This window comes from Neltuma alba, unplaced genomic scaffold (genome assembly GCF_004799145.2).
Source record: "Neltuma alba isolate B1F8T4 unplaced genomic scaffold, ASM479914v2 tig00012070_pilon, whole genome shotgun sequence".
Taxonomy (NCBI): Eukaryota; Viridiplantae; Streptophyta; class Magnoliopsida; order Fabales; family Fabaceae; genus Neltuma; species Neltuma alba.
The window spans coordinates 383,216-395,803 of NW_021636631.1; the positions used below are offsets into that span (position 1 = coordinate 383,216).

The 12,588-nt window shown below is 37.1% G+C and overlaps 2 protein-coding genes across 2 annotated transcripts; one reads left to right on the top strand and one right to left on the bottom strand.

Annotated features, from left to right (window-relative positions):
* Positions 1-394: 394 nt before the first annotated feature.
* LOC114721782 (flavonoid 3'-monooxygenase-like) lies at positions 395-3,121 on the bottom strand. The gene is made up of 3 exons (XM_028907640.1): positions 2,658-3,121; positions 1,132-1,575; positions 395-1,043 (listed from the first exon to the last, which is right to left on the bottom strand). Exons 1-3 carry the CDS (start codon positions 3,117-3,119, stop codon positions 405-407), a joined length of 1,545 nt encoding a protein of 514 aa, XP_028763473.1. The 5' UTR covers positions 3,120-3,121; the 3' UTR covers positions 395-404.
* A 4,496-nt stretch (positions 3,122-7,617) lies between these two features.
* On the top strand, positions 7,618-11,189 carry LOC114721783 (PLASMODESMATA CALLOSE-BINDING PROTEIN 3-like). The gene is made up of 4 exons (XM_028907641.1): positions 7,618-7,785; positions 7,872-8,108; positions 8,201-8,234; positions 10,597-11,189. The coding sequence occupies exons 1-4, from the start codon at positions 7,731-7,733 to the stop codon at positions 10,886-10,888; spliced, it is 618 nt and encodes a 205-aa protein (XP_028763474.1). The 5' UTR covers positions 7,618-7,730; the 3' UTR covers positions 10,889-11,189.
* The last annotated feature ends 1,399 nt before the right edge of the window (positions 11,190-12,588 follow it).

Genomic DNA, 12,588 nt, shown 5'->3' on the forward strand with positions numbered 1-12,588 from the left:
ATTTATTTTTATAATTTAATATTTTTATAATCATTTTAAAAATAGTTAAATCTGAACCATTAAAATATTAATCTAAGGGTTAAAAAAAGAAAAGGAGGGATTGCAAAATCCGGATACAGAATCCACAACCTCCTCTCCCTGAAGGGTGTGGGCATTGTTGAACCGAGATGTTTTTGACGCATTAGTTGAACTTATGAGTCCACACTGCCGGTTTTTCATTTAGAAATTCTACATCTCATGGGGCAACGGGACACAAAAAATATTTGCATGCATATCAGAAAGCACATTGAAGAAATATATCTGACACACTCATATATTTATCCACGATTTATTTAACTTGGCTATCAGCAGACAGTCTAAAGTCTTCAGCTCAAAACATGAGATATGAGATGAAGGCGGACAAACTAGGAGTAAGCATGTGGGGCGAGCCTGGGTCTTGGGTTTACTGCCAAGGGGACCTTTCGTTGGAGGGTTATCCCATAAACCTCTTCCATGTTAAGCTTTTCCGGGTTAACCTCATCCTCCAGGTCCCACTCAAAAGCATGGGCCATAGTTGCTGTTAGAAGCTGAACCATGCTGAGGCCCAGACTCACGCCAGGACAGATCCTACGACCAGCACCGAACGGGATGGCCTCAAAGTCATACCCCTTAATATCGACGTCAGCCTTCTCGCCGCCGGGAAGGAACCTCTCAGGCTTGAACACCGACGGCTCGGACCACTCGTTAGGGTCACGACCTATGGCCCAGATATCCACCAGCAGAGTCGCGCCCTTGGGGATGTGGTAACCCAAGATCTCACAGTCGCTATCTGAGATCCTCGGCAGAGAAAGAGGAGTTGGAGGGTGGAGACGAAAGGTCTCCTTTATGAAAGCCTGCAAGTATGGCAGATTCTGTAGATCTGACTCGTTCACTAGTCTGTTTCTACCCACAACTGAGTCTAGCTCTTGCCGGACTCGAGCCAGCATGCTCGGGTGCTTAATCAGCTCTGACATGGCCCACTCCGTTGTGCTTGTTGTCGTGTCTGTCCCACCGGCAAACAAGTTCTGCACCAGTCAATATAATTGTCGTATCATCAGTAAAACCAAAGGCCAAGAAAAAAAGAAGTTCATTTTACAGACAAGAGTATGGTACCATAAGTAGGGCCTTGATCTCAACGTTGGTGAGAGTAGCTCCTTCGTCATTCTGAACTTCCTTAAGCGACAATAACGTGCTCAACAAGTCCTTGTGGTTGTGCCTCTCAGAAGCCTTGTGTTCCTCGACGATGTTGGTCAGGAATGCGTCGAACCTCTTGTGCAGCTTCTTCATCTTGGCATGAACTCCTTGGACGTCGAGCCACTCCAACGCCGGGACGAAGTCACTGATGTTGAAAACTCCGCCCAACTCCATCATTTCCATTACCATTGACTTGAACTCCTCCGCCTTGGGATCGCTCCCGCCGCTAACGTCGTTGAACACGCGCCGCCCTATCATTGCCCTTGCTAGAGCGTTGGTCACACATATATTCACCAGTTGCCCCAGTTGCACAGCACTTGACCCAACCTTTGCCAGATTACTTACCAGCCTTCTTGCCTCTTCCTGCAATACTTGCTTTCATCAGTTAATTTAATGCCACGTCTCTCTCTCTCAATTAGGGCTGAGCAATGGGCGGGCTGGGCTAACCCGAAGGTTAGCCCATAGCCCGCCCATTTATTCATAAATGGACATGGGCTAACCCATAACCCGGTAGTAACCCATTTAGCCCATATTAAATGGGCTACGGGGCAGCCCGTTTGGGCTGACCGGGTTATGGGGTAACCCATTTATTTTTTTAAATTTTTTTCAGTATAATTATTTTATATATGTAACCTTATGAAGCTGTCAATAAATTTTGCATGCCAAATAGCAAATCAAATATGAAATAACATTAACCATATTCAATCACACAACCTCACTTAGATTCGCAAACAATTAAAGTCTGATAAAATCATAAAAATAGTCACCAATCATAAAGTCTCATAAACTTTGAAAGTTCCAACTTTTACCTAAAGGATAAAATAAAAACTTAGACAAGTATGAAGGTTTGATAAAATATGAATGAGAAACAATATCATCAATTAAATGAAGAATAAAAATATTTTAAAAAACTTAAAACTTAAATGGGCGGGTATGGGCAGCCCAATACCTTGCCCATAGCCCAACCCGTTTAATGGGCTACCCCGCCCATTTAAGCCCGCCCGTTTATAATATCTTATTTGGGCTAATTGGGCGGGCTTAAATGGGCAAAAAATTCATGGGTTATGGGCGGGCTAGCGGGTAATGGGTTAGCGGGAGAGCCCCTTCACACGTACTGGCGCGCGCACATAGAGAAAAGAGAACGAAATCACAGCATGCGAAATCTTGCTAGTGTAAGATTATCATCATCTAGAAAATAGTTTGCCATGTATTTTAAGAAGTGCATAACTAAAATTAGCATGAGTATTACACTGTGTCTTAAAAATAATTTGTCTGTTCATGTTCATGACCGATGCATAATAAAATTTGCTAGAGTTATTATTATATACTACTATATAAATGCATGTTATGTTAAGTTAATATTATTTCTCTTTTAGATGTATTATATTTGCATACTGTCCGTTTTCTTGCTGAGAATGGAAAATTCTCTCGGGTTAAAAATGAACCTGACGGAAATGCCTGCAATCATCGAGGGCCTTGCTGGAGAACATATGGACGGCGGTGATCTTTCGGAGCATCCGCCACCGTGGGCCGTAGGGAGCGAAGAGGAGGTCATGATAGTTATACATCAAGTACTTGGCTCCAGCGTTGGGTGGGCGGCTCAGGAAGTTGGCATCATGAACCTTCAAGAACTGCTCGGCGACTGAAGCGGAGGCGGCCACCACGATGTCAACGACGCCGATGCGGAGGTGCATGAGAGGACCGTGGTGGCGAGCGAGGGCGGCTAGAGCCTGGTGCGGCATAGGGCCAAGGTGAGGCATATTTCCTACTATAGGCCATGGTGTAGGACCAGGAGGGAGAGGAAGAGAAGGACGATTAAAGATCTTAAGAAGCCGATAAAGGAGGCTGGCTAATGCAAGCGTAGCCAAGCCCAGAAGCCAAGGGGAAGAGACAGTCGCAGTATCCATATTATATATGTGGATCCGAGACACTGATCGGTGCACAACTGTGTGGCTAAGTGAGTGAGAGTAATAGTACGATATATATATAGTGTTTGTGGTATATGAAAGTGGATGGTTTAGGCATATATAGAGACGGAGAAAACTTATATGGTTTAGTGTTAATCTGAGTTGGTTAAGTGCGGTGGGTGCACGTGCTTGCCTATATGGTTTGTATTGTTGTGTCCACCATCCATGTATTAAGTTTCTGAATAGCTACATACGTACCCCGAATGCAATTGATGACAAAAGGGAAAGTTGAAATTTAAAATAAAAAATAGGTGAATTTAGATTGGTGGCGTTTTTATTAGGATTTAATTACACGTGTTTTCATGCAATACATGCAATAATTTTTTTTTATTAACTTTGTTAATTTTTGCAATTTTTGGGTCTTCTTTTCTTATAAAATTTCAACCCCCTGAGCTGTAGTCTATAGCCCTGTAGTCGACTATAAATAGAAGGATAAAACGGCTTTTTAAATCTTTAAATTAATTTTCCCTTTTAGATTGGCATCTTTAAAGCGGCTGGGACAAGTTTCAATTTCATTCTAAATACTCCTGCCAGGATCTTTAACATGTTTTGTTTAAAGTATTATAATTTTTTTCATATTAGTATTTCTAACAAATCATAAAACTTTTTAACTAATTAACCGAACTCCTGTACAGTTAATTGATTTTATCAAGAATAATTTTAATATTTTATAAGAAATAACTCATTTTTACTAATTTCATTAGTTTATGTAAAGTTGTTAATTATCATGTGCTTGTAATAGGAACCGGAGGGAGTATTTTATTTATTATTAATATTTCCCTTAATAAATAACTCAATAGGAAGAGCACTAATAATGCAGCCACAATATTACATTAGCGATTGGATAAGTCAATTTAATTTTTTGAATTCATGGAATCCGAACATTTACAGCATTGTGATTCAAAAGGAATCGGTTGATTTTTCTGTCTCATCCTTGCTCTGTGGATTTTGTGTTCCTATACTGCCCCATGCGTGGACTGTGGATATATGCCTGTAACTTGTTTTCTTAGTTGTTTACGTCACTGTGTTGCTATTTACGTGATTTGATTTAAGCAGGGAGAAAACTAGAAGGCTAAAGTATATTTTTTGTCATTTAACTTTACATAAAGTTTTATTTGGTCCCTTAATTTTAAAAAGTAAACTTTTAGTCCTCTAATCTTATAACCATTAACAAGAAATGATAACATTGAGTTTTGAATGTTGATAAAATGTTACTAGATACTGTAATACTACCCCCGGTCTTTAATATAAGATCTTGTTTGACTTTTATTTTAATTATAAATATAAGACTTCAATCTACTTTGTTTTTTCATATTTATATTTTTTTTTACAGTAGTCCTTCTAACAATGATAATTCTAGTTAATTCACTTGATTAGCAAGGATATTTTAAGAAAAATAACACCTATTTAGGACAAATAACTAACTCAACTTACTTCCTTAATCTGCTCAAATTAGTCAACTGACTTTTATAATTAGGACCGGAGGTAGTATTAAATTTAATTTTCAAAATAACTTTGATTGTTATAAAAAATTATCATTTAAAACTAATAATTTTAAAGTTAAAAGACTAAAAGTATACTTTTTAAAGTTAAAAGATCAAACTAAAATCTTGTATAAAGTTAAAAGACCAAATGTATACTTTAGCCAAACTAGAAAAACGTATATACAAGAAGAAATTTAGAGGAGGGAAGAGAAAAAATCCCACGAGGAGAGCCATTCTTAAACGCAACGATGTTTAAATTTAATCCAACAATTTCATATCGCAAATGATGACTATTGAAAAACACAAGAGAAAATAAATAAGTAAACGTAAAGGAATTTTAATTTTTGATAATTGCAACTGCTCCAATTTTTCTATGGTGATCTGTTCATTCTAGAACATGATTTTTATCTCTGTTTCCATTTCATTGACTACACCCTATTCCTGTATATTTGAATTCTATGTGTGCTACAAAAATTAATTTAATTTTTTACATTTTAAAACAATAGTATACTTAAATATGTATAAACGTTATATTCGTTCGAAAAGATATGTATAAACGTTATATTCACGTTAATTATCAGTCCGTCTAAATTTCATTATCATATACGTAAAAAGATTGACCTTACTGTAAACGTAAAGTTGGTCAAACAAACCGGGAGTCACACTAGTTGACCAGAATACCAGATGGAGTACACATGGTGCGCCCCTAGTGGCTCTTGCATAGATAATTGTCCATATTATATTTTGATGCATGATTTCATATTCTTTAATTTTGACATTTTGTATTTTTGTGGAGAGCAAAACATATGTAAGAAAGATATTATTTTAACATTAACTATGATCGTACGTAGTTAAACATATTATAGACAAGATTTTCAAAGTTGTACTGCTGGATTCAAGTCTAAACAGTTTAAAGTAAAGGAAAACGAGCATCATGTAGAGATCTGGACATAGCGTGCAAGATTTTTTCTGAAGTCAGAAAATCAGAATAGGAATAAATTAGCAGGATGACGTTAAATTCTGAAACAATACAACAAATTATGGTTACGTGGCGCTTCTTACAGGGGATCATTCATGTCAGCGTCGACATATATAGAGTCACCAATTCAATATTCAATTATCAATGTCAGTCATCAATTATGTATTAATATTAATTTACATTTTTAATACCGCAGTGTTTTAAAAGCCAAACAAACGGAAATACCAGCCTCACACTGGACACCAGCGTTGCCGTTTAGGCAACTAACCGTAAGCGACCAAGGTAGCAGTAAGGCAATTGAATTTGGATCTGCGTCTGTGTGTTTTTTTTTAAATACAAAAACTTAGATAACTTAAATATCTGCGAGTTCACAAAGGTGAAGACATATCTTAAAATTTGGAGACATTTTACAAAAGTATGCACAGATTATCTACTAACAAAGCCCTCGTATCAGGAGCAAAATTTAAACTTATGACTTTATGAGTTATGAATTGAGTCTTTATCAATTGAACAAACTCCATTAGTTGTTTGTGTATTGAAATAATCATACGGTATTTTCAATAAGAGTTGGTCTAATCAGTAAGGAGTCAGTTCATAACCCACAAGGTCGTGAGTTCGAATCCCGCTGCCAATTTGAGAATCTTGTTAGTGGACGATCTGTAAGTATCTTTGTAAGTGTTTTTTGAACTTGAAGGTATGTATGGGTTTTGATGAGCCCTCAGTATCCAACTCACTTAACGTATTTCATTTCTTTTGTTAAAAAAAAAAAAGAATAAGCCCAGTTGGGTTAAAGTATTCGTAAGTGAAGTCCCAGAGAAGCCGATTAAATGGTGAGCACTGTTACTAAGAGGCCATGGGTATGGCCCAAGGTCATCTCTGTGCATGTGGCGGCAGCTTGGAGCCTTTCCTGCCCAATCCACTTGATGGCTCTCTTTTTCACTTAGACTCCTCAAAATCTCATTTCTGATTTATGCTTAAAGAGTTCAAGGATTGTTTTTGTTCTGAGATGTAAAGTGTATCATCAAGATGGAACTCATTAGCCCATTTAGAAGTAATACTCCGTACGATTGGAGGTGTCCACTATAGCTGGGGTAATTCAGTGATATAAAAACTTTGATTTGATCTCATTTATTATCTTAGACCACTAGTATATGTCTTTCTAATTTTAAAAAAATTACTTTTCCGATCTTAAATATAAGACCCATTTAACTAATTTGATTAGATTAAGAAAGTTAAGTAAGTTAGTTAATTATAAGAAAAGTGACACATTTTTCCCAAAATACCATAATCATCTTTCTTAATACCCCTCTCCCTCTTCTACTTGATTATGGGGGGAGAGTATCTATAGGGGTAATTTAAAGAAAATTGATAAATATGAGAAATGAGTCTTATATTTAGGACCAAAACCAATTTAAAAATTAAGTCTTATATTAAGAACCGGAAGAGTATTACCTTGCTAGTTAGCATCTCATAGTCCAGTTTCATGAGACTTTTTTTTTAAAGTAAAAGTTCCGAATTGTACGTGCTGTTGTGGTTGGCCAAAAATTGTACGTGCTGTTGTGAATTCATGCTTTTAGTGTGTGCCCATTAAAAAAAGACAAAAATCAGTGACTCCGGTGCGCTTTGAAATGTTTCAAGGCTCCAGAAAGCGGTGCAAGACTGCGCCTCTTTTATTTTCCGCCCTATTCGCTTTTCGCAACTCCCAATGCTTCTGTATTTTTCTGTCCTCGATAGCGGGTAAAGAGCTCTGCCCGATTCAAGGGCCCACGACCCCTCGGAACTTTTAAAAAAATCAGCACAAAAATAAGATATCCTTACTCTAAATTATAAAGATAATATACGTATTACTATTAATTGATGACAATATGTCTAAATTTTAAGGACTTCCATAATTTTGAAAAGTAATTTTTATTTACAGCAACATGAAAAAGCCAGCACAAAACGACACCGGAATTAAAGGGGCGGCCACTGTCATCCGACTTTATAGCAGGCCATTTACACGTATCCCCATCTCTCATTTGTCATATTTTCTCTTCCCATCCTTCTCTCTCTCTCATCCATCCAGCTTCTTTCTTGTATTCCTCAAACATGGCTTCTCTTCTACTTCTGGCACTCGCTCTTGTGGCCTTCACCCCCCTTTCCAGTACGCATTCTTCTTTTTCTCCAACTTAGAGAGTCTGTATAAATCTGTGTTGATTTTTACTTGGTCTGGGTTTTGAATTGTGGAAGGTGGGAACTGGTGCGTCTGCAAGGACGGAAGCGACCAAGTGTTGCAGAAGACGCTGGACTATGCTTGTGGAGCAGGAGCTGACTGTAACCCCATCCGTCCGAGCGGACCTTGCTTCCAACCTAACACCGTGAGGGCTCACTGCAACTACGCCGTTAACAGCTACTTCCAACGCAAGTCTCAGTCCTCCGGCGCCTGTGACTTCGCCGGCACCGCCACTCTCACCGCCTCTAACCCCGGTCAGTTCTCCTCCTCTTTCTTTCTCTCACCAAACAAACGGTTCCAATATATATATCTGACCCTGCATTTTCTTCTGGTTGATGACGAGCAGGTACATCTGGCTGTGTCTACCCTTCAAGCTCCACGTAAGCATTTCTCTCCTTTAGCTTGCATTTTCGTTCGCTGTTTCTTTTATCATCTCACTTTTTTTAGCTTCCCTTAGCTGTTTATTTAAGCATAGTAGTGATTTTACCTCTTTAATGACCTAAAGATCCTAGTTGAAGCCTGGTATGTGAGTATTTATCAATGCCGTATCACTTGAACTGAACTTCACGGATTTGGATTTTTTTGAAGAAGATTAAAGTAAAACTTAAGATGGGGTAAAGAGAGAGAAAAGGAACAAGTAGTGGAGTTCACTTGTAAAATTCAAAATAGCAAAAACAGGCCCAATCTTTCCTCTCATATCTGCTTATCGTGGTCATCTTTAAACAAAACCTTTAAAGGCAATTAAAGCGGCAACTTTACTTTTGGGACGATGGGGCTAGCGACTGCATAGATGAATTGACCTCAAATGAAGTTGCTTTAGGTGGCGCCTCATATATTCGGTGGTTCCCAAGAGTCTAAGCAGGGTTGCAACAAAATCAGGCCGAAAGGTAAAGGGGTGCAAATCAGTGTTTTTCTGGCATGCCAGTATAAACTATAAACTATTGGAAATAAACTTGTGTGTGGCTAATCATGGATAAAGCACTGTACATGTAATAATTTGAAATTCCTTGGGCGCATTATGTAGGAGAAAAGTGGTGGAGTTTTTTTTTCTAAAAAAAAAAAAATTTGAAACTGTTCCCCCAGTTCACGCACGGAAAACTCATTAAGGATTTGTACCAATAATTCACCTGAAATATGTCTTTGTTTGGCGTGTGAGAAAACGATAGGGAATTACTGAAAATGACATCTAATGAGATCTGGTTTGGATGTAAGAAAACCAAAATGAAACATTTATTATTAATTTAAAACGCCTACATTTATTATTATTCATATTTTTATAAGCTCTGTGTGTTCACATTTATTATTTTGTACTGAGTAGATAGGAAAAATCTAGCGAGCCACTTTTCCTTTTCCCTTTTGCTTTTCTTTTTGTACCTTCATTTTCTATGTTGCTTGCTGCTTGGTATAAATGTTACTGTTTGTGGGCCTGATCCAACGGATATGAGTACCTTTTCGAATGTGACCAATACATTTGTTCACGACTCATTGGTCATAATTTAGTCATCGTACGTACTCGCAAGCTGGATACAAAGACGCCGCAGTAATTGGGATCCGATGCCTTCCTCTGAAGCACGGGCCTCGTGGAAATTACATAATGAAAAACTAGAGAAACGATCATTATTTTGAAAACTTAGCTGTCTCGTGTTAGAAAGGATTTAAAAGGGATTGAGCTAGACATTACAAAAGATCATTCTCAAATCATTTATGAGCCTTATCTATCTTATCTTTCCAGTTTTCAAGCATCACCTCTTTTTTACCTCAGAATTTTTTAAAATGTTTTATCTTATTTTAAGACAATTGAGAAAACCTCAATCATTATCTTATTCTTTAGGGATCAAGGACGAAAAAAGGACAATTGTGTCCCTAGTGGTAGTGGGGTGGCGGCTGTGATGGCCTTTTGCTTTTGTTTTTTTTTTTTTTTGGGCCGATGAAATAAAGTTACAAAGCAGTCAAAAAGTGGGGGAAGTGGACACCATGGATAATACTGTGATTGATTTTGCATATGGCTGATGACGGTGAGGCGCATTATCATTTGTTTTGATGTCCGAGCCTTCTTTTTAAAAAGCCCACGTTCGTGTATCTCTTCATCTTTGTGTACCTTCATAGCTTAGCTCCTCCCTTTTCACTTTAAATTAATACAAAAACTTGATAATGTGATATTCTTAAATCTCATATTAAGTAGTATGAGATGGTCAATCAGATATTTAAGTTCTTGCTTCTTTTGTCTCAACATCTAGCTTTTGGCTAGAGTTCCACCTCTCGCTCAAGCTTTTTAGGTTCCCTTCTTGATTTCCTACTCGAAGGGTAATTATAAAGTTTGTGTTTTGCCGGTTGCACAACCTGGTTGTTATAAAGTTTGTGTTTTGGTTAAACGAGTGAATAATGCTAAATTTTGTTAGAATGGTCGATCTGTTTTTTTTTTTTTTGGTTCAGTTAAAAACACTATACATGCATTTTGGTTCAAGTTTTTTTTTTTTAAATACCCATACATAGTACGAGAATTTATAAGCTTTCAACCGGCTTTGATTAGGATGAATGAGGACGAACTTATCGGATATCTTAACCTGCTCGTGGCACATAAATTTGCAGCTTGAGCTCATTTTCAGTTGCAATTCCGTTTGCATGGAATATTATGTCATATTTAATTTCCTTAATATTTATACGTTAATAATTTATTGTTGGGCTGGATTCAAAGTCCTAATGATCCAAGAAACAATTTGGGGTGTTGTTTCTGGTAACCAGCAATGCAGGTAGTGGGTCCCCAACGGCAGCCACGCCTTCCACCGGGAGTTCATCTTCAACAGCCACCAGCAGTGGGATGCCATCGTCTTCGACCACCTCGACGGCCACTCCGTATGGTACGGCGCCGGGAGTATTTGGAGGCATCGGCAGCGGCAGCCTAGGGCCGTCGGGAGCAGGCATGAACTCCGATGATAGCCACAGCGGGCTTAGACTCGTGGAGACGTGTATCTACTCTTGCATCTCAGCCGTGCTGTTCTCATGCATCTTCATGATTCAGTTCTGTTGGGGTTGAACTTGAAAGGCATTCTATGCTAGCTGTGCAGAATGAGTATTCATGAGAGTCTGTTAATTAACTAAGACGTGATCATATTCATATCTCTGCTTCTTCTTCTTCTTCTTTTTCACTTTATTTCTTTTGGTCTTTTCGGGACACAGTCCCTACTCCTGCCACCTACCGGAGCACTGTATGATGGGCTAATAGTTAATAGCATAGAGAAGTATGGTGTGGCTACTACATAATGCTCCTTCTTGAGACTCTGTTTTTGCATCATCTATGTTATATAATATGTTTGTACATCTGGATTCTGAGGTCAGTTATTTATTTATATGTTGTTGCCTTTGGTTTTTTGGGCTCTAATTTGGTTTGAAGCAGACTATGCGAGATCCACAAAAGTGCAATCAGTTAAAAAAATAAATCAAGTATTATTTCTGGTCTTTAATATAAAATTTTGTTTGATTTTTATTTTAGTTTTAATTATAAGATCTTAACCTATTTTATTTCTAATATTTATGTATTTTTTAAAATAGTCCTTCTAATAAAGTAGTTTTAACCAACAAACTTGATTAGTAAGGATATTTTAAAAAAGACAATACATATTTATTACAAATAACTAGCTTAACTTGTTTTCTTAATTCTTTAAATTAGTCAACTAACTCTTATAATTAGGATTGGAAGTAGTATAATGGAAGGTGCTGAAACCCAATTTTTTGGAACCTATCAGTGGATCCTGTTAAGAGTACTGAACAGTATTTTTATATATTTTAAATAAAATTATATTATTTCAATTATGATTAGCCTTGCTCGATTTGGACTTTCGATTCCTAAATCACTATTTTAACCAATTCAGTTTAGTTTTCCTTGTTTTCCCTCCAACGATGGGATTATTAGTAACTTACTATTAAGTTCAGGCCAAAAAAACTTGCTATTTGGCAAATATCTTTCTCTATCTTTTTTTTTTATCTTGGCCAATTCTATTTACTATTTACTATATCTGAACTATTCTCACTTTAATTCTTTTTCATTGAAATTTTAGGATGCGGCCAGACGAAGCTATGACTTTTGTGCTTATAATTGGGGGCTGAAAAAAAAAGTCAGCATTGCTTAGACCTTGAAGAAGGCTGGAATGATTGCCACACATGGATTTTAGATTTCTCACAATTAATTGGGGCCCCTCCAAAATTTCGAACAAATGAGGAGAGAGGCTTATTTTTCCTCCCCTTCCAACCACACGTCCTAAACTACTAGCATGACTCATTATCACTGTTGGCTAGTTATCAGGATTGGAACCCCAAAATCCCTACCTCACCTGGTTTTTCTCCTTCATTTAAATGCTGAACAAATTGCTCCGTCCATGTATTTTTAAATTTTTGAGCAAATATTATCATTAGTCATGATGTAGAGTTATTTATTTCGTTTTTCCCTAAATTTATCATAAATTTTAATTAAAGCAATCTCAAATAAAAATGTTCAAATAAATTTATTTGAAAACTAAGAGCTTGATGGGAGCTCCTTTCAAAAAAGACTTTTAACTAAGTTCACGTAAATCGAGACAAAATTTTCTTTATACTTACATCATATTCCATAAATCACGTTTAAAAAGCTACTTATAAGTCAATCCAAACAAGTCCTAAGGCGCACACAACAAACAAACCGCTACAAGGGGCTTATTTTTCATTTATAATTATTAAATAAGAAACTATTAAATTTAAATA